Below are 19301 nucleotides of genomic sequence, written 5' to 3'. Positions count from 1 at the left end.
AAGGAAAACATTGCACAATAAATAAATAAATTATTAGAAAATGTGCGCAAACTGAAGGGGGAATCGTGAGACTTGAACAGAATGCGGAGATATAAAATGAGATGACGATGATGATGCTGAGATGAGATGAGATGAGATGAGATGAGATGAGAGACAGATGCATAAATCCAACACAATAGACCAAAAGAAAAGTAGGAAAACGAGAAGAGAAACGAAAAGAAAAAGAACAATGGCATCTATCACATCCATACACATATCCACACCACACACCCCACACCCTTACGCACAGCTAGACAAACACAACAATCTCCCCCCGGTCATTCCTCTTCAGCCTCAATACCCGCCACAGCTCCCTCTCTACCTCGATCCTCCGTTCCCTCCCCCGTTCCCTTTCCCGCTCTCTACTCTCCCTCCCCTCCTTATTCCGTCCGCGCCCTCTCCCCTTCTCCCTCCCATCCTTTTCTCTTTCTCTTTCCCTCTCCCTCTCCCTTTCCCTATCACGGTCCCCTTCCAAAATCCCCCCCAGCCCGTCCTCCCGATGAAACCGCTTCAACGCCTTATGAACCGACAAACCCCTCCCAGACTCCGGGCCCTTCGTCACAAGCGATAAAAACATACCCGCCTGCTCGCGAACCACGAGCTCGTCCTCCTCACTCCGTCTATAACCGCCACTGACCCCATTACTACTCCCGCCACCGTAAACGACGAGTTGATTGTCGTGGTTAGCATTATTCTCCGCGACGTTCCCGCCCGCGTCGTCCGGGTGATACTCGATGGCCTTCAGACGGCGTGAGGCGGCGGTATTATTATCCTTCCCACTACGACCGGAACCAGCGCCAGCGCCAGAACCCGCGCGTGTGCGGGTACGCGTAGCCGCACCAGCACCAGCACCGGAACTCTTACCACCCGCATCGCCCACCACCCTCTTCTTCGTCCCCACCCGTCGCTCCGGCTGCGCCAGCGCAGCACGCTGTCTCTTCTTCTCCAGCCGCGCCTCCGCGGCAGCCACGGCGGGGGGGATAATGGCTTCAGCAAGGCTATGGCGCTTGCCATCCTTACCCGCCTCAATGGAGACAGGGTACGAGCTGTACTGTTTGGGTTTGGGTTTGGGAAAGACGTTGCCGTTGCGGGCGAGTAGGGACATGATGTGGTCTGCGCGATCCTTGATCGCGAGCGCGAGCGCGGTGTCGTTTTCGTTCACGGAGTCATTGCTGTTCTTATCGTTGCTGTTATTGTTATTGTTACTGCCGCTGCCGTTATGGTTAGAGTCACTATCTGCCCTGCGGGTGCGTTTGATAGGCGATGCTGGGTCTTGGAATTGGTAGCGCCCATCATCTCCTCCTTCGTCGGCGCTGCAATAGGCCGCGTCTGGAGTAGGTGGGGAAATGTCTCTCATCATGCGATTAAGGCCACCGGTGAGCCCTGAGTGGCTCAGTGTTGGGGTTGATGGGTTAGCAATGGAACTTGAAGGCGGGGCGTCGATCATTGGGATGTCGCCACCGCCATGTGAGGTCGAGTTGGCCATCTGGGCATCAATGTCTTCAACGTGGCCACGCTTACGCTTCTTGTCACCTGTGCTAGTCAGATTGTTATGAGGAGTGTGGTACTGGTCCGGGGAAGTGACGCGGTCCCGGTCTCGATCCCGATCCCGATCCCGGCGGGACGTCCGGTCCTTATTCCGCTTTGGAGCCGGGGTCATGAAACTGTTGAAAGAAGCCGTGGATCCATTTGCACCTCCGTTTTGGTATAGTGGTGCCTCTAGGGTGTCCGCGCCATAGGAGAAGCCGTTTTCCTCAAATGCCACATCGTAAATTACCTCGTCGTCCCTCCCATTGTCAAGTTTTGCAAGCTCCTTAGGCGCATTGAAAAGCGGGGGTGCATTTTTCAGCATAACCATTGGCGCATTGGATCCCCCCAGGGAAACTTTCGATGCATTGGGGGTGGCTGTCGTGTCAAGAAAATCAAACACATTCACACGGGCATTAGGCTGGGTCGTAGTGGTAAGGGTTGAAGCGTTTCCGGGTTCCTGTTGAGGCGTGGTCTGGGGGGGGCTTGGAGCGGACGGAGGGGCAGAATAATTATGGGAGGCAGATCTGGTATCGTCAACATCTGAAGTATCTTCAACCCAAGGGTCAGGGGGCCTAGTAGGCTTGGAGGAAGTCGGGGGTTCGGCTATTGTCACGGACTTGGATTTCTTGGGCTTGTTTGGCTTCTCCTTGTAGAGGGCACCCTGGTACTTTTGGGCTTCTGATATGCATGACTATAACAACACAAAGCCAAAACGGAACATGTTAGTTGGATCATGTAATCCCCATGGTAGTCGTGATCACAAGTGCTTTGAGGGAGAGTAAGGGTGTAACTGTACGAATGGGAAGACACGATATGATGTTGTTCGCCGATGGCCACCCAATGGGCATGGACAGGTGCCATCCGCAACCCTTGCAACCAGAGAAGCCATCTGCCAAATCAACGCAAGCGTAAGAGAATAGGGGGAACATGGTGAGATATTCCTGCCTATCAGCTAGGCGAATCATCGATCCATCGCATCGCCGCTGGGTTGGCTGGCGCGCACACCATCACAATGCAGGGCAGCCCGCACTCACACGCGCACACAAACACGACGACCGCCTCAATAACAACAGAATCAAGTGCTAGACGCGTATGATTGATGAGGTTGAGACGGGTACTCATGGTAGGATTCAGGCAGGGTGTTGGGAGCAGGAGGGTATTGTGACAGTAAAATAATATGGGAAAATAGAGACTTCCGGGGCAAAGAATTACAAATATGGTGTAGGAAAGAGAAAAGGAATAACCGTACCGTATGGGCTCTATAGGAGGTTCCAGGGAATTCGACCGAGCAATCTAGACAGGAGAAACGGGCGCCGCGACACTGATTACGGTGGGAATCGGTCTTCTTCTTTGTGAAGACATCGCCGCACGCCTATAGAGAGAGAGAGAGAGGGAAAAAAGTCAACAACAGTCCGTGGTTCAGGCATCGGCAGGCATAGATTGGGCGTCATCCCAACTCCACCCCGAGCCTGGGAATAAGATGGGACAAACCACCAAGCCAGAGGTAGAATTTAGAATTGAACCCGGGAGTAAGCAGTAAAACGCAAAAGAAAGAAAGGAAGAAGCCGACGAGAAAAAGACAACTCACCTCGCATTGGAACGAGACCATGATGCCGTGGTTCAGAGGGACTAACTAGGCGTGCGAGGCAGCCAGCAGAGAGGCAGCCAGGAGACGGCAGACAGCAGACAGGTGTCCGCGTCTAACAGGATGGACAGATCGCAAGGAAGAGTCGGTGAGGCGAGGGTGAGCAGACCAGACCGCAGAGCGAGAGACAAGAAGAGTGAGGCGGCGAGACGAGTTGGGAAAAAAAGAACCACAAGCAGGACGACTACGAGTAGCTAACTAGACATATAAACAACTCGAACAGTCCCGCTCTCTGGACGCTTGCTTGCCTTCTGCTTCGTTTCGTCTCGGCTGTTCGTCTTCTCTCTTCTCTAGTTTTTTATTTCTTTGTTCTTTGTTGAAATACGCCCTGGGGGAATACTTGCAAAATGCAGCCGTCAGCCTCGAGATCACGCAGCGAATAGGTCAACAACATAGCCCACGGCGGCGGCGACAGACACGCGGGACGGCAGCGACTAAATAAATAAATGGCCGATACAAATGAAATCGATAAATAAACCGGGAAGAAGGGAGGGAAGGGCGGGGGGCAGGTCGAAGTCGAACAAAAAAACAAAAAACAAGGCCAAATCAATCACGTCGTCAACGCGGATGACACCCCCCCTTTATCTATTTATCTGATGTGCTATTATTTATTACGATGACGATGATGATGATGGTGATGATGATTGCTATGTTATGTACGCTGCAATATTACTGACTGACTGACATCCTGCCAGGCTTTGGCTGCCTTGAATTTGTTGTATTTCTGGCTGTCTCGGAGCTGATGACGGCAGCAAGGCCAACGAGGAGATATTAATCTCGATCAGCGATATCATCGCCATGGAGCTGTTTATTGTTGTGGATATGGGAGCATCTCCTGCGCCAACCCCCTGTCAAGTCAGGAGACGCGAGCAAAAATAAAAATAAAAAAAATAGCGGGCGCCATCGATCCATCCCAGTCCAGCCCAGCCGATAAGGGATGATCCCATGCGGGACGGACCATCTACAAAGCTAGAACTGATGGATGGACTGCCCGTCAACATCAACAATTAATCCAGACAGCCAGAGACAGCAACCAGAACACCTCCTTGTCTCGTGGAATATCCGCCGCCGCCGTTGTCTATCGAAGGGGGAGGGAAGGTTTGTTCTTATCGATAACCTTGCCCCAAACACCCCTCCCCCTCCCCCCTCCCTTTTGAACCCCCAGCCAGCCATGCGCCGCCTCCAGTTTGCTCGCTCACGAAGTGACCCTGGTCTCGGGAAGGGCAAACAAAACATGGCCGCCCTTGTCTTCTCCTTCTTCTGGTGTCCTTGTTGCGAGTGCGGCTTGCCCGTGTGGTGTGTGTGGGGATCCTACAGGCGTCAAACCCGTCGCAATTGCAATTCTAGATGAAACCCCGTGGATGGATATTGTCCAGGTTCACATATCTTAGTTGCCAGTGTTAAGCAGGCGGTGATTCATAGTTATTATTTCTCTCTTACTCAACCGAAAATGAATCCTGCGTATATAGTTCTTCTCTCCTCTCCATTTGTTTTTCCCCCTTCCCATCCCGATCCATCATCATTTTTATTTGTTGTTATAGACAGTATACACACATTTCAGCAGCAATCGCAAGGATTCCAACCCCCCTCCCCCCTCCCCCTTTTGCGCGCGGAAGCTGATTCGCTCCCGACAGCTGCAGCATGTATCTCAAAATACTCAGCCCACCAAGTCCAGAGCGAAAGAAAAAGCAAAAAAGCAGGGCGGACATGGGATGCGCATCGAATCAGGATGCATACTTCAGATTTCCTTCCCTGGCTCCCCTCCCTGTCCCTCCAGGATCTTCCAACACCACCACGTTCAAAACACGGCCTTGGAACGCCTCCAAAGAGTCTCAGGTAAAAAAAGGAGGAAAAAGAAAAAAGAAAAAAGAAAAAAAAAATCTCAGGCAAGACTTATCTGTAACTTATCTGTACTAGCTTTTCTGTCAGTTTAGTTATTTATTCGTAGTAACTCAGGCCACAGCACTTTCTTCCTCCAGCGACCACTTCATACCCAACCCGTCATTGCCGAGCATCCTCTGTTTCCATATTGGTCCATGACGTGATTATTTACTGACATAATAATAACAACATGTTGGATGCCCGCCCGCGTAATCTGCAAAAGACGAACCTAGGGTTTGAATTTTGGCGGGGAGCAGATCGGCCGGCGCCACGGACCCCTCCCCTCTCAACATAATAATAGCAATAATAACAAGATCAAAAATTTACGGGAAAAAAAAAAAAAAAAAAAAACACGCAATAAAATCATTATGATCGTGTTGTTGTTAAACTTGAGACCGAGCCGGATGAGTGCAGACTATGTAACTTTGTACCTTATACACGTACTGTACAGTTATAGCCGTGGCCAGAGTAACTCCTAACTAGTGGCCGCTTCAACGACAGGACCAAGCAGAACGAGACGGCAGCTAGCAATATTACTGCGTAGTTACACTCCGCTGTGCTGGGATGGGCCGGGATGGATTGCTGGGCGGCAAATGAAAATGGGAGATGCGCTTGGAGGTGGTTGGTTGGTTGGTTGGTTGGTTGGTTGATTGACTATCATTGTATGGCTACTGCATGTTTGCTCGGTGGGTGTGTTCATTCGGCAGGTCACTATTCTGCCCTTAGAGGCAGTGGGGAAGTCACACGGCATGCGGATGGGCCTTTTGTTGAGGACCGAGATTGAAGAGGGGGTGGGGAAGGAGATAGAATCCTTTTGCGAAAGGTTTCGATCGATGATAAAATTTCACGCGTAGGTTAGGTTTTGCGGTGTTAATGTCAGATCATGACATTCAAAGTGACATTCCAAGTGGAATATCATTGGCCAGTTAGGATCGTTCATCGACGGGAGTTGATAGGGTGAATAACCAGCCTGTTCAATAGGTCGAGATTGCTTTGGCCCTCAATCGCGCACCGTATTTCCACACAAATAGCGGGAGCATGATCATGAGGAGGAACCCGGCCAACGCAAGTACTGAATTGGTCCATCCATACCCGAGCGCATGGTACATACTAGGGGCAAACAAAGGGAACAGGAAAGCTACTAGACTCGTTACAAACTGCTGTGCTGCCATGGCGCTGCTGGTGTGTTCCCCATACGAGTCGATGACATAGGCCATTACTATAGAGGAAGACGGGGGATGAGCAATTATGAGATGAAAGCGATTGTAGATTGGAGGCAAACAGCAACCAAACTAGGGATGGGCTTTAAACAAGCGAGTAAAATTAACTTACTCGACATATCACTCATTTGCATTCCAGCCAACAGGGTGAAAACTCCCACGTCAACCGCCAGCCAGTGCACTCGATACTCAGCGGTCCACCCGTAGATCAACGCACCTGACCATGCAGCAATGATTCCAGGAATCATCAGCGGGATGCGGGATTCAGGCAAAAATCCTCGACCTTGTTGTCTGCGGCTATAAAAATGATCCATTAACCGAGCACTAGCCTGTGAGCCGGCCAGTTCGCCCAGCGAGCAGGCGATGTAGTGTAGTCCGCTGATTTCGAGGGATTGGTGATAATGAAAGATCCAGAGGGTGGAGAACGTTGAAAGGGTGATGTACAGGATGCCATAGTTGAAGCCCTGAAGGATCGACGAAACCTGGATGATGGGGTGAAACATGAGCAAACGGAGCGGTCTTGTAATGGCACGCATGAAAACCGTAGCAGCCGACCGTCCTCCGTCAAGCCTTTGGCTTTCTGTGTGGAAACTGTTGTTTCCAGTCTCCTTGCGAAGACGTTCGGCACGCCTTCGGAGGATATGCGGGCCGTACGACTCGTAGAAGCAGAAAAACGACATGATGGTCATTGCAGCTTGGAATGCGGATGTGGACCAGAATATCCAGCGCCAGTGTGAGCGCTCAGCAATGAAGCCGCCAATAATGGGCCCTAGGAAAGAGTCCATTAGCTCATCGGCAGTATTTGGAGACGGTTTCAATCTGGAAAGTACTGTGAAAGGAAAGACGCCATTGCGGAATAACTCAACTCACCAACCGCCGCACCTAGGAGCGGAATTAGGAGATATATTCCCAAACCACGCCCTCTCTGTTCGGGTCTCCAGATATCACCCATCACGCCACCTGCAAGTGCATATATGCCACTCGCGCCAAAGCCGGCCAAAAACCGCGACGCAATCAGCACCTCCTTCGTCGCAGCGAAACCGCAAACTACATTCCAAACCAGGAACCAGACATTGCTAGAATGTAAAATAACGCGTCGACCATACATCTCGGACAACGGGCTCATGACTAGCGGGCCAAAGGCACTAGCCAAGAGATAGATCGATAGCGACATGGCGGATTCCGTGGCAGACATGTCCAAGTCGGTCGCAATGGTGGAAAGGGCGGGGGCCATGATGGTCGACACCATAATCCGGTTGAAGCCAGTGGCGGAGAGAACATCGGTCACCATCCATTTGCGGCCGTCGCGCCAGTCCAACGGGTTCTCGGCGTCGTAATGTTGGTCAAAGATGACCAGGAAGGGGTCCGTATCAAATTCCTTTGCGCTTTTGCTGCTGGTGACATCATTATTAGCCAGTGTTGGGATCGTGGCCAATTCAAGCTCCGTCTCTCGAGGATCTGGGGCCAACGTGACCATGTCGTGAGGGTTGGGGTCCGCCATGATTGACAAGTCGAGCTAGTGGTTGTTCGCCCTCTCGAACAAAACTCGAGAATAGGCAACAGCTCGCGATTGGGAGTATCTTGGTGCAGCTATAAAGGCAAAGCTTTGTGGTTTAAATAGCTTTGCCCAACGCGGACAGCAGACGATCCGGTAACACTCGCATCCGAGTGGATATCCCGGCGACTTTTGGATACGGCATCCTATGTTTTGCAGCAAAAGCTGTGATGGGAGCCTGGACCCCAGGTGGTTTGTGCGGGAGCTCATTCTCCCACTTCTCAGCTAGAGCCATGGCCGCTTGTCGGAACGCTTCGAAGACTTGACTTAAATGACCGGCCTTCATCGCGTCGTCTCGAGGGAAGAAAGCTAAGCAAGAACCCTGCCCATGTTGGCATCATCACTGAGCGTTTGCATTTTCGACTGTTGGCTAGTTAGCAAGGGGATTGGATAGTTGTTTCTACAAATCAATTAACTTACATAACCATGGTCTGGTTAAAGTTCTTGAAGCGGCTGGTAAGCGCATATTTAGCAATGTGAGGTATGTGAGGTCTCATTGCGCTCACATCCCGCTAGAGTAAGTTCATGGCGACTGGTGCAAATATTTCCTCCACGGTCCAAGGAAACAGCTGTCATCCTCACGGAGGTTGGGGACTGTTCTCTGAACACGGAATAAAAGACTTGGAAGTAGTTTTTAGAGGGCCTTTTTTTTAAAAAAAAAATAAATAAATAAAATAAAATAAAATAAAAATAGAAATAGAAATAGCTTTGGTTCGTGTAGAGAACGTCCGCTGGAACGGCCAAATTGCCATTGGGGTCTAACATTGCGAGATTGAGACCCTGGCGATTGAGGGTCTGCTGCGAGGAGGAGAAGGAGAGTGCAAAATTTGTTTAGCCGCACTTTCCAGTAAAATAGCCATGATATCTTTTCCTAGTCCAGTACATCTGATAATGGTGACCTCTTGACCACGGGAGATTGTGACGCGCAACATGGCGGAGTGCGAATTCTACCATTCAAGTACTTTGCCAGTACAAAGCTATGTCGTGGGAGTGAGGAGCCAAAAGGAGCGAAATAACCAAAATATAAAACGTGAGTCACTAGGCAGGGAGAGAGACAGTCACTTGCAGCTTATGCCTAGAAACCGATTATATATGAATAGATACGTATACATGAGGGTTAGGAATATTAAGAGAGATAAAGATGCTGAATGCCTCCGGGCCGTTAAACGAAATGAAACACTCGATGACAGGAAAACAGTGCCAGTTCATAGCGCGCTGATATCAAGAGGAGGTGGGTAATGTCCGAGAAGGGTTTCGTCATCATGATAAAGAAAAATAAACAGAAGGTATAAAGCATAGATGCAAAATGCGAATGAGGTATAGATAAGAAAAAGTCCTGTCCAAGTAATGTCTCACTTAGCCGGGCTTCTTCCCATAGACAATATAGGTTTTGATATACATGTGGTTTCTCCGGTCGCGAAACTCCGCCTTGACTTTCGCGCAGAGGACCTGACACTCGGCCTGGCTCCATCCGAGGATTTTGCCAATGAAGCCATAAGCGTACGCTTCAACACCCAGAATAACATTTTCAAGGAAATAGCGTCCGAGTTCTTTGAGTTTCGGGTCTTTGGGCCAAGGCCCGATTGGAACCTATATATTGGAGACGATGTAAGTAGAGTGATAAGGGTAACTAGGTTTAGACGGAAGGGTGAGGAAAGGGGAGTGGAAGATGTAATCAGAGGGCAAATTGGAAGCCAGAAATCCTAGAAACAACGAAACATACCTTGAAGATTTCCTCCCGCACATCCTCAAATCCCGCGTCGATAAGCATTTGCTTGAACTTATGTGCCATGTTGATTTCTTTCCCGAACTTCTTCGCCGCAGCATTGCAGAGAATCTGGACCTCGGAGGCGGCAGTGGCTCTGGCCATGGTATCGTCGTCAGACGACATCCACGCCTCGGGCTCCTGAATCTCCAGCCAGCCTCCTGGTTTCAAGTGTTCCATGCACTGCGATAGCAACTTGCCCCAATCCCCAATACTCCCACCAATCTGGCGTGCGTGGATGATATCGAAAGCTTCCTCACGGCTGTACCCCCATTCGGTTTCGATGTCGTCGACGTAAAATTTAACATTGGGAGACACCCAAGTCGGCTGGATCGGGCTCAGGTCGACCCCTATGGCCTGGGAGGAAGGGAATTCATCTCCGAAATCCAGAGCCCAGAGGCCAGTGCCAGTCCCCAGATCCAGTGCCCGTTGGGGATTGGGGCCGATGGGCGCGAGAACGAGTTTCCCGTCGAGTAGTAGAAGAAAGATGTGATGGACAAGGTCCAGACGGTCTTGCTCAGCTTCGTCGTTGGGGAGAAGATATTCCCCCTTTTTAAAGCCAGTGTACCTGCGGCCGTTGGCATACTCGTAATTTAGAATTGAGGAGGTGACTGAGGCGCTGTAAGCGGAGGCGTCAGACTCGTCTCCAAAGGTGGAATCTGCAGAATCATCATCCACGTCGATAACGGGCAGCTCGGGCAGGGGGGTGGCGGCTGCAGCAGGGTCTGCAGCAGCTCCAGGGTTTCGGTGACTCATGACGACGGAATAATAATAATCACGTTTGGGCTTCCCAGCTTCGATTGTGATGCGAGATTTCGATGTATCCTAGAATAGTGGAGAAATGGCCTCATTTGTCTCTGGGCGGCAAGGATATATTGTTCGGCTGCCGAGCCATCCCCTGCGGTGGGGACGGGGGCGGAAGCGCTAACTGCCCTTCCCCGTAAACGAACAAGGCCAGAACACTTTCGGGGATTGCGGTCAACTTTCCAAGGTTCGGCTTAGTCCCAGCGTGATCGGCTGGAGACGGTGGTGCTGGCTCCAAAGCTTCCACGAATTCTTGAACATCGCCACCACTCCTACGAGAGACGATGCACGCAACCTATGGACAGAGTACCAGTTCTCATGGTGTTCTTGAAAACAACAGGCGTCGGGAAGGCGGGTCAGTCTTCTCGGCGCCGGAGCCGACTACTTTGTCGACAGCGGGGGCTCTTGGATCTTCGCGCGCTGGGGCCGCCGCCAACGCACTACGAATGCCACGATCGAGATGCAGAATCACGCCAAGCAGCTGGCGAAGCTTATGTGCAGAATTAAGAACTGAGATAATGCTAAGCGCGGTTTCTCTGAGGATGCCCCATAGTGTTGACAGCTGTTTGAACCTGTCCAGTTTGTGGATCAAGTTGCTACGAAATCCCAATGGCTTCTATATAGATAGACCACAGAAGGTTGATTAGTGAATCTTCAATAACTCGATACTTCGCAGGACAAGCAAGACACACTCGCTCTGCTCACTACGCAGTATTATCTCTACTTCCTTGTAGTATATTTATTACGACGAGAGCTGCATATTACTCATGTCAATCATTGTGACAGGAAGGCAGGCAGTAGATAATCTGTAATCGGTTTCTATACGCCCATGAGCCAGATGGAAAAACAGACGACAGACGGAGTCCCAAAGGTCTCTCTCTATGTTTGGAGATTCAACAGAGATGTGAATCGAGATGTCTTATTACCTAGCCAGCAAACTTGTTGGTTGTAGAAAGTTTATATACATAATTAGGGTTACCCAGGATGAGTTAGGGTTAAGATAACTCAAATGTAGACCCGTCCACAGGGAACTTCCACCTCATGGAACCACCCTCCTCCCATCTCTTTTCATATCTCTCTGCCATGATGTCCAGAGAACTGCGAATAAGAGGCAAGCTATTCCACCGGCCCCGAGTGAGGTCATACAGGGAACGAGCCCGACACCAACAACAAGCGGTAGCCTCCTAAAAATCTTGCCATGTCTATACTACTACTCTGTCCGCAGTACCCAATACATCCCATCAGACTTGATCTGGTTCTCCGCCAACCGTCTGCATTTAATGGCTGACTCCTTCCAATCATATACGTGTGCTACATGTCCGTGATACTGGAAAAAGCAGCAAGACGTGACAGAGCTATGTCATGCTCATGTGGCCGGTGGTGCCTCGCATATCCTCATCGGAAAGACGACGTCTTCAGAGAAGCGAAGGATAATCCCAACAGGCATAATATGTTGAGAAAAGGGACCTGTCGTTTTGTCGTCGATGTTGACATTCATGAGATACGGCGGCAGCCTCGAGCCGCCAACCGCGACACCTAGGCCATTGAACAAAGCCCACCCAATTAGCCTCAACAAGCCTATCCCTGTACATGTAAAAATCGATAAAACTCCCCTACGTGCCGCTGCGGGTCGATGCGTCGCTGTGTGCTGTTCCTATGCCTCCCTCCCCTCGGCTGCACACCAGCTCTTCTCACACGCTGAGGGCCTTCCACATGTTCATCCTCAACTTCAACGTCCTTCGATGCCGTGGTCATCTACCAGGCGCACATCATGCGACGGCTGGGGCAATCATACTGTGCATATGGAGGGTTCCTCGATGAAATAGAGCGTGCGAGTTGCGAACGCATCGAGCCACATCCACTTCAGAATTACTTGTTCTGAAGTATCCGCTTCCAGGCAGCTAGTTCCGCTAGGATCCTCCGGAGTGAGGTGAAAATAGAGAGCGAGATATGCTCTGAAGTAGCGAGCTTTTGCAATATATATCCTGTCATAAACTTAGCTTCGGGTGTTGCCCGAGCTATTGACGGAATAATCATCACTTTGTATTTTGGTCTGGTATCAAAACTTAAAATCCCTTCACGCAGTTCGGTTACACCATTACAGTCGATAATGGAAATACTTCTCTCGTCCTTGTTCTCACTGTGCCTTTCTCGCTATGCTAAACGGACCCAAGAGGGAGAATGTGCGCCTTTCTTGCCTTTGCTTGTTGGTATTGTCTTCTTAAATGATGCCTGTTTGATTATTTATGTAAAAATCATGATGCTTCATGCTTGAGAAGGAATAAGCAATGGTGAAAACATGGATATCAAAACCCGAACGCCAGTGCACGTATATAACAAGTAAAATTACATCACAGTTTTTGGGTCTGCTGCCCAAGAGATTCAATAAAATTTCAGTCGCTTGAAGCCGAATATACCGTTAACCATTTGTTGCCCTAAAATGCGTTGTCAATATAACCAATGGTTATGAATGAAAGATGATTCGCAGCCCAATGATCGCAGTTAAGACTTTGGGTTGAAAGTAAAGAGAGAGACTTACGGTTCAGGGTGGATTTCCACGGGAGGAAATGATTGAGCATTAATCTGCCTCCCATCCGGCGTTTTCTTCACTGCGCCTCCACTCATCTCCGCCTTGCCTGAGAGGGGGTCATTAGCATTTTTCACAGGATTCGTGACGCTACTCTGTCCACCATCTTCGCTATCACCTTCGTCGTGCGCGCAGCCGCAGTCGTAGAAATCACCAATCTTGCTACAGTCGAAGATATCTTTATGAAGCATTTTGTTCACTTCGTTATGAACATGGCATGCCCACGCAGCGGCTGCGGAGCGCGATGACACTTGCGGGGGAAACTTCGCCAAATGCGCCTGGAAATGGGAAGCGCATTCACCACTATGGTTGAAACAGGGGAAAGAGAGTATTGATTAGCGGACCATGGTCATTAATATTTAGGCCTCGTTCGTTACATAAGATTCAGCAAGAGACAAAGAACGCACCAAGGATACAATCTTGAGAATAGGTAAATGAATGACCGTAGCGTTTCTTGTTGCTCTGCTGATGGTTTATCCGGAAACTGCGCCATCATGGTATGCAGCACTCTCCAGGCTGATCTGCCAAGTTCCGCTCTGTAAACATCCCCCCTTGTTAGCTCACTCAACATACGCAAAAGAGGATAGCAATTGCCACAGCAGCCTAAAAGAAGGATATCGCCGAGGCTCCAAAGCGTCAATATTTATCCCTTACTTCGCAGTCTCATTGCCCATTTTCGAAGTTACCACCGCCCCGTGCAACATTTTATCCGAGATCTCAACATTGGGAATCGTCCTGTCAACGTGGCCCGGCGCACGCGCTTCGGGACTTAATGGAGAGTTTTGGCGGAGGAATGTGAGGGTAAGGACGAAGAACAGCGCAAGGCCAATAAAAAGAAATAATCTTGACGTCGGTCGGTGTGCCATATTCCCGGAGAATAGGGTTGGAATGACTGCTATCTGGAAGACATTGGCAACAGGAGGGGATTGACTAATGTCCCCAGGCAGAGAAGGGAGCTGGCGAGCACAAGTGTGGACAAGGCCGAATATCGTCTCCGGAAGCGTTTCCTGTGGTCTCTGCCTGTCTCAGCTGAGATGGAAGTTGGTTTGTCGCCTGCCAGGAACTCGAAAGAAACGCTGCCCTTTTAATGTGAAGCTGGAAGGGATAGTCATGTGACCTATAGGGTGCTCAGTATATAATTGGAAACGCCAAACAATCCCCCACCCACTTCCACCTGCACAACACAGAACAAATGTGCTTCATCAGTTTATTCAGCTTTTCTTCCAAACGGGTATTCGTCAGAGATTTGAGCCTGGAATAAATGATGTTCTGAATGATGGCTCAGATGAGCCTCTCGTGACATTGCAGAGTGCTCACTTCAGTCGCAATACATGATACATGAGACCAAGAACGCACCCTTCGACCTCCTGAGTAGTGAAACAGCTAGGTGTTGGGAGAGAATTACCTGCCAGCATGAGCGGTCGTCCACTTCCCCCCCGGGGCTCAACTAATAGCTTATGAAAGTGTGGGTGTTTGCTGTACAGGGCATTACGACGAGAGCAGCACGTGCATGTACATACAATATTCTGACGACTGATGTGCTAAACCGGGTCCATGTACTCATAATAGTGCCTGCTAGGACCCCGCTGCAGTTCTATTGCGTCGTGTTGGGGGGGGGGGGAAAGGGGGTTGGCACGGGTGTTACTCGCTCCAGTAAACGTTTCCGGCACAGCTTCTCGGATCCATCGTGAGCTTCATCGCACCGTCTGTGCGTTTTACCAGCTCTTGACATGATGGGGTATCCATTTATGCATATATATATTCAATAGATTTATTTTCCGTCGTCACTGGTGCAGATCTTCGAAGCGAAGTTGGAGGGGGGGAAAAGAAATAGAAAAGAGAAAGCACAGGAATATAGGGTGAAGGCCATGCCGGGAAAAGAAGCTCAATATATACTCGTGAATATATACAACCATATGCCTGCTACAGTAAACTGTATATATATATCATAAAAAGGGACCGATCAGTTTAAGAAAATAAGATTCATAATGACTCAAGGATGTTACATAAAATATATATAACTAGTTAGTTAAGATAGTTCCGAGGAAAATGGGGTTATGTGTGGTATTTTTGCAACGCCTCTCCACATATATCCTATATTATCTATTGTAACCAGATTCAACGCCTGTGTATGTTATGATGACGATTATGATGATGGTGGAAAATGAAAGGGTGGTGTCGGTATGCATTCCTCGAGCTCCCTTTTCCTCTACCTCCCTCCCTTTCTCTAGTGCGTGAGTGAGTGTAAAAATCAAAGAAAAATGAAAAATATATATATATATATTTTCCCCAACGCCAAACCCAAGGAACCCCTCGCACATCTATTAATTTTTCTAGTTAGTTAAAACTCCACATGGAACCTTTTGCTCGTCCGCATCCGCTCTCCGAACTGGTAGAAGACCCAAGGAATTGGCGTCAGCGCCAACGCAATGAATCCCAGCAGCGAGTTGCCCCACCCCAGGCCCAGGGTGCTGTACATCTTCAAGCCGCAGAGGGGCAGCACCGCGCCGCCCAGGGAGCGCAGGAGGGTGGTGGCCGCCATGGCGCTGGCGGCGTGGATCGTGAAGGCGTCGACAAGGTAGGTGGATCCGGTCATCTGAAAGGGTGCGGACAGGACAAATTAATCAATTTGGTCCTTAAAAAGAAAAGAAAAGAAAAGAAAAGGACAGAAAGGAAAGGAAAAAGTGAATTGACGTACGAATATTATGATCATGCCCCCACCGACAAAACTTGTGCCGACGATTGGAGCGAGGTAGTGCACGCCCTTCTCAGCCGTCCAGCCGTACCAGAACAGCCCGATGGGGACGCAGAGGCCGCCCGGAATCATCAGCGGGATTCTGTATTCGGGCTTCATCTCGCCGTTGTTTCGCTTCGCTAGGCGCTGCAGGATGGTGTCTGAGAATGCTGAGCTGATTGCGAGGCCCATGATCGAGCCCACGCCAATGCCCAGGAACGCCAGGCCAACGCTTCCTATTTTGTTTAATAATAGGTGTTAGTTGACGTAATGAATTTTGAAGATCTTCGGGGAGTGGGGGCTGGCGGGCATGGGAGATATTTTGAAGAAGTAAGATAGATAGATAATAGATAGAGACATACCTGTCGAGAAATTGTATTTTTCAACGAACACGTTTGCGAAGGTGGTGAAGAGGAGGTAAAGATAGCCATAGACGACGGCCATGAAGAGAGAGAGGAGAAACACGATAGGAGATAGGAAGAGCATTTTTGTTGGCCGGATAATGGCGAAGAGAAATAGTTGTTTGGGTGTTTTGCCCGTGTCAAGGACGGACTTGAGATTGTGGTTGCCGGTTTCTTTGACAAGGCGTTTTCTTTTCCGCTCCAAAAGGACGGGGTGGCACGATTCACTCAAGAAGAGGAAGGTGTTTATGGAGACAACGCCAGACTACATCCCAGGAGAAAGCAGTTAGCGACAGAAGTTCGTGATGACCACACGCGAGGTGATAGGGTTGAATATACGAACCGCTATGGCGAGAATCCAGAACGTCCACCGCCACCCCATCGCCTCGGTCAAGTACCCGCCTGCAATTGGGCCAACGACAGGACCGACAAGCGGCCCCAGGGCCCAAGCACCCATAGCCGCCCCTCTTTTTTCTTGCCTGATCATATCCGCCAGCGACGCTGCACCAAGGGTCAAGGGGCAGCTACCTGCTGCGCCAGCAAAGAAACGGAAGACAATAAGCGAGTCTAAGCTGGGGGCAACGGCACAAGAAACGTTGAAAACAATAAAAAGGATATTGCAGACGTGGTAGAGATACATCCGCCCATAGAGTTCTGAGAGCGGTGCAATGATTAGGGGGCCGAAGGCGTACCCGAGCAGGTAGACGGAAACGACGAAGGAGGCAAGTTCTGGGTTGGACGTGTTGAATTCGCTCATGACCTCCGCAGTAGCAGGGGCGAACATGGAGGATCCAAGAGGCCTAGTCACAAGCGTTAATTTTTTTTTTTTTTTTTTTTTTTTTTTTTTTTTTGGTCGTGGTTGAGCCGAAGGAAACGAGGAAGTAGTCCCTGCGGCGAAGGAATGGAAGTGGCATACGTTAAGAAAGTGATCATTGCTATTACTACCACGATGCCTATCTTTTTGGTCCTTGGCCAATTGTGCGGGTTCATGGGGTCGTCAGGTCCATCCCAATCGACTATGTTTGACTCTGCGGATTCGCCCCCTGGTTCGGACTGGTTTCGGGACTTGTCCTCACCCCCATTGTGGAGGTTCAATCCTTTTTCTAGATCGGCAGCATTCGTGGACATGGCATGTTTATTCTCGGGAGAGTGTGGCCGGGATGTAGAATGGCTCGACAATGATGCACCCTCATCGAGGTTAGGTTCAAGAATCCTTGACGCTTCTTATAGTTCTGTTAGCATTGACGATTGCGATAAAAAGAGGTCCACGGGTACGTACTGTCGCTGGCCGCCATTGGAACGGCGAGGTTAGGTAGTCACAAGTAGGTATGGACGTTAATCTAGCAGTTATTCTCTAATTCGGATGGGAGGAGTCAAAAGCAGGTCCAGCCATAGAGCACTCTTCTGCTTCCACACACCCTTATCTTTTAAAGAGCAAAAGCGGGAAATGGATTATCAAAATATGGGTTCGAGAACGATATGACAAGTTCAACATAAAGTATTCTTGTACCTGGGGGTTAAAAGTTAAATCCCATGTCGTTGATGAGCAAAATACTGGCACCGAGTAACTCAACAGGGCATCGAACCGCAGGTAGAAAAAAGAAAGAAAAAAAAAATCAAGAACAGATTTCTTGAAGCTGGAATCGGGAAACAGAGGCGTGGTTGAAATAAGCCCAAACGGTGAGGCGCATGCAATTCCATGAAGTCAAGACCCCAGAGCCGGGGGAACCGCAAGCATTTATTATTTCATATCATGGCGGAGGGGACAGACCAAGAAACTCGATGCTTGACAGAAGCTTATCCTTCTGCTTCCCCCCCGCTAAACATCTCGGCAGGAGGAAGGCCGGCACTAAGAGGGATGCCAGTCAACCCACATAGAGTAGCAGTCATCTCGTATTGGGTAAGTTCTTGGTGGGCACTTTCGGCAGTTGTGTTTATCATCATTCTCCTACCTTGCTCATAACCACGCAACTTGGTGCGGGTTTAGAACACGGCTTCGGGACTTTAACGCCATCTTGAAAATATCCAGTTGGCTGTTGGCGTGGACAGCTAGCAGGGAGGGAGGGTGGGTCTGTGCATGGAATTATACGCAGCAGACATATTTATTTTCCTTTGATTTTTCACCGCTGGGGCAGCAAACACGGTCTTGAAATCGGATAAAGCGGCTATAAACAGTACCCCTCGTCTCGAGAGACGGCTGCACCACGAAATCCGCCAGGCCGACTTGACGACCGCGCGCCGAAACTTTTCAACGACATCCGGCAACATCATACCCAGCCAGAGCGCAGAGTATATATCATCCGCAATTGGCCAGGCGCTGCTGGAGGTCTCCTGTGATGCCCGGACTGTGCATATCGAAATTGTTCCCGGCGCTATGACTGCATAGTTAAGCGTGACCAGAATGGCTGGCCTCGTGGAGGATCCATGGCAATCCCAACTTCTTGTGGTGGTAGTGGTTCATGAGGGAACAAGATTAAGTTGGCAACTAACTAACCCGTTAGCTTGGTTAGCTCACCTGCATAACTTGCATAACTCTGCACTATGATGCTGTGGAGACTGCCCCAAGGTAAGTAACTTTTGACCGTGGACTCTGCCTCTGCACGGAAAACAGAGCACGGAGAGCATGTTTGGGGTTTGCATGGTCCGATAACTAGGTATTCGCGATTCGGCTCACTTTGGTCCCGTGCTTCCCGTTGCTCACAAGAACTTGCACAGTTAAATCCGAGAAATGCACAGTAAACACCGGGGCTGCATAACAATCCCACAACCCTAGCGGCGTACAGGCGGCGCAAAAACAAGCAATGCTCAGCAGAGAAGTGTTTGGACAGGGGACATCCACTCGCCGGGGAGGTTGGTTGCTGCTGCACGGGGTAACTCCGAGTCTGTAATTGGCCTTTGGCCTTGATAGCGAGAAGCACACAGGGATGACACTGATGTGCCAGTCCTCCGTCTTCTACCAGTGCATGCATGCCTGATTGCGTCGTTTCTCGTGGGTTGTTGTGTAGCCTGCATAAAAAGATATGCCGATGGTGAAATGTGGAGCTCATATTATATTAACTTCCTCGACCCTGACGCCACTTGAGCATTTCTTTCGCATGCGACAAGGACAGGGTAGGTGTGTCTCATCATGACGACGGCGT

The 19301-nt window shown here is 49.8% G+C and overlaps 8 protein-coding genes across 8 annotated transcripts; 2 read left to right on the top strand and 6 right to left on the bottom strand.

The window, feature by feature from the left end:
- Positions 1-289: 289 nt before the first annotated feature.
- Positions 290-2498, bottom strand: HCBG_05685 (uncharacterized protein; the record flags this gene model as incomplete). The annotated part of the gene is made up of 2 exons (XM_045432734.1): positions 290-2247; positions 2366-2498. The coding sequence occupies 2 exons, from the start codon at positions 2496-2498 to the stop codon at positions 290-292; spliced, it is 2091 nt and encodes a 696-aa protein (XP_045286850.1).
- Positions 2499-4448: 1950 nt separating this feature from the next.
- HCBG_05684 (uncharacterized protein) lies at positions 4449-5259 on the top strand (the record flags this gene model as incomplete). The annotated part of the gene is made up of 3 exons (XM_045432733.1): positions 4449-4512; positions 4756-5050; positions 5163-5259. 3 exons carry the CDS (start codon positions 4449-4451, stop codon positions 5257-5259), a joined length of 456 nt encoding a protein of 151 aa, XP_045286849.1.
- Positions 5260-6069: 810 nt separating this feature from the next.
- On the bottom strand, positions 6070-7816 carry HCBG_05683 (caffeine resistance protein; the record flags this gene model as incomplete). Its single annotated transcript, XM_045432732.1, has 3 exons — positions 6070-6314; positions 6428-7084; positions 7186-7816. The coding sequence occupies 3 exons, from the start codon at positions 7814-7816 to the stop codon at positions 6070-6072; spliced, it is 1533 nt and encodes a 510-aa protein (XP_045286848.1).
- A 1410-nt stretch (positions 7817-9226) lies between these two features.
- On the bottom strand, positions 9227-10391 carry HCBG_05682 (methyltransferase; the record flags this gene model as incomplete). Its single annotated transcript, XM_045432731.1, has 2 exons — positions 9227-9460; positions 9594-10391. The coding sequence occupies 2 exons, from the start codon at positions 10389-10391 to the stop codon at positions 9227-9229; spliced, it is 1032 nt and encodes a 343-aa protein (XP_045286847.1).
- Positions 10392-10755: 364 nt separating this feature from the next.
- Positions 10756-11270, bottom strand: HCBG_05681 (uncharacterized protein; the record flags this gene model as incomplete). The annotated part of the gene is made up of 2 exons (XM_045432730.1): positions 10756-11055; positions 11265-11270. The coding sequence occupies 2 exons, from the start codon at positions 11268-11270 to the stop codon at positions 10756-10758; spliced, it is 306 nt and encodes a 101-aa protein (XP_045286846.1).
- A 1463-nt stretch (positions 11271-12733) lies between these two features.
- On the bottom strand, positions 12734-14070 carry HCBG_05680 (thiol oxidase; the record flags this gene model as incomplete). Its single annotated transcript, XM_045432729.1, has 4 exons — positions 12734-12874; positions 12979-13329; positions 13434-13562; positions 13681-14070. The coding sequence occupies 4 exons, from the start codon at positions 13890-13892 to the stop codon at positions 12859-12861; spliced, it is 708 nt and encodes a 235-aa protein (XP_045286845.1).
- A 1297-nt stretch (positions 14071-15367) lies between these two features.
- On the bottom strand, positions 15368-17456 carry HCBG_05679 (cycloheximide resistance protein; the record flags this gene model as incomplete). Its single annotated transcript, XM_045432728.1, has 6 exons — positions 15368-15622; positions 15725-15996; positions 16123-16426; positions 16505-16961; positions 17078-17384; positions 17441-17456. 6 exons carry the CDS (start codon positions 17454-17456, stop codon positions 15368-15370), a joined length of 1611 nt encoding a protein of 536 aa, XP_045286844.1.
- Positions 17457-17914: 458 nt separating this feature from the next.
- Positions 17915-18880, top strand: HCBG_05678 (uncharacterized protein; the record flags this gene model as incomplete). Its single annotated transcript, XM_045432727.1, has 4 exons — positions 17915-18061; positions 18337-18450; positions 18672-18727; positions 18877-18880. The coding sequence occupies 4 exons, from the start codon at positions 17915-17917 to the stop codon at positions 18878-18880; spliced, it is 321 nt and encodes a 106-aa protein (XP_045286843.1).
- Between the last annotated feature and the right edge of the window lie 421 nt (positions 18881-19301).

The sequence above is a fragment of the Histoplasma capsulatum genome, assembly GCF_000150115.1.
Source record: "Histoplasma capsulatum G186AR genomic scaffold supercont2.7, whole genome shotgun sequence".
Taxonomy (NCBI): domain Eukaryota; kingdom Fungi; phylum Ascomycota; class Eurotiomycetes; order Onygenales; family Ajellomycetaceae; genus Histoplasma; species Histoplasma capsulatum.
This window is presented reverse-complemented; position numbering and strand designations above follow the sequence as displayed.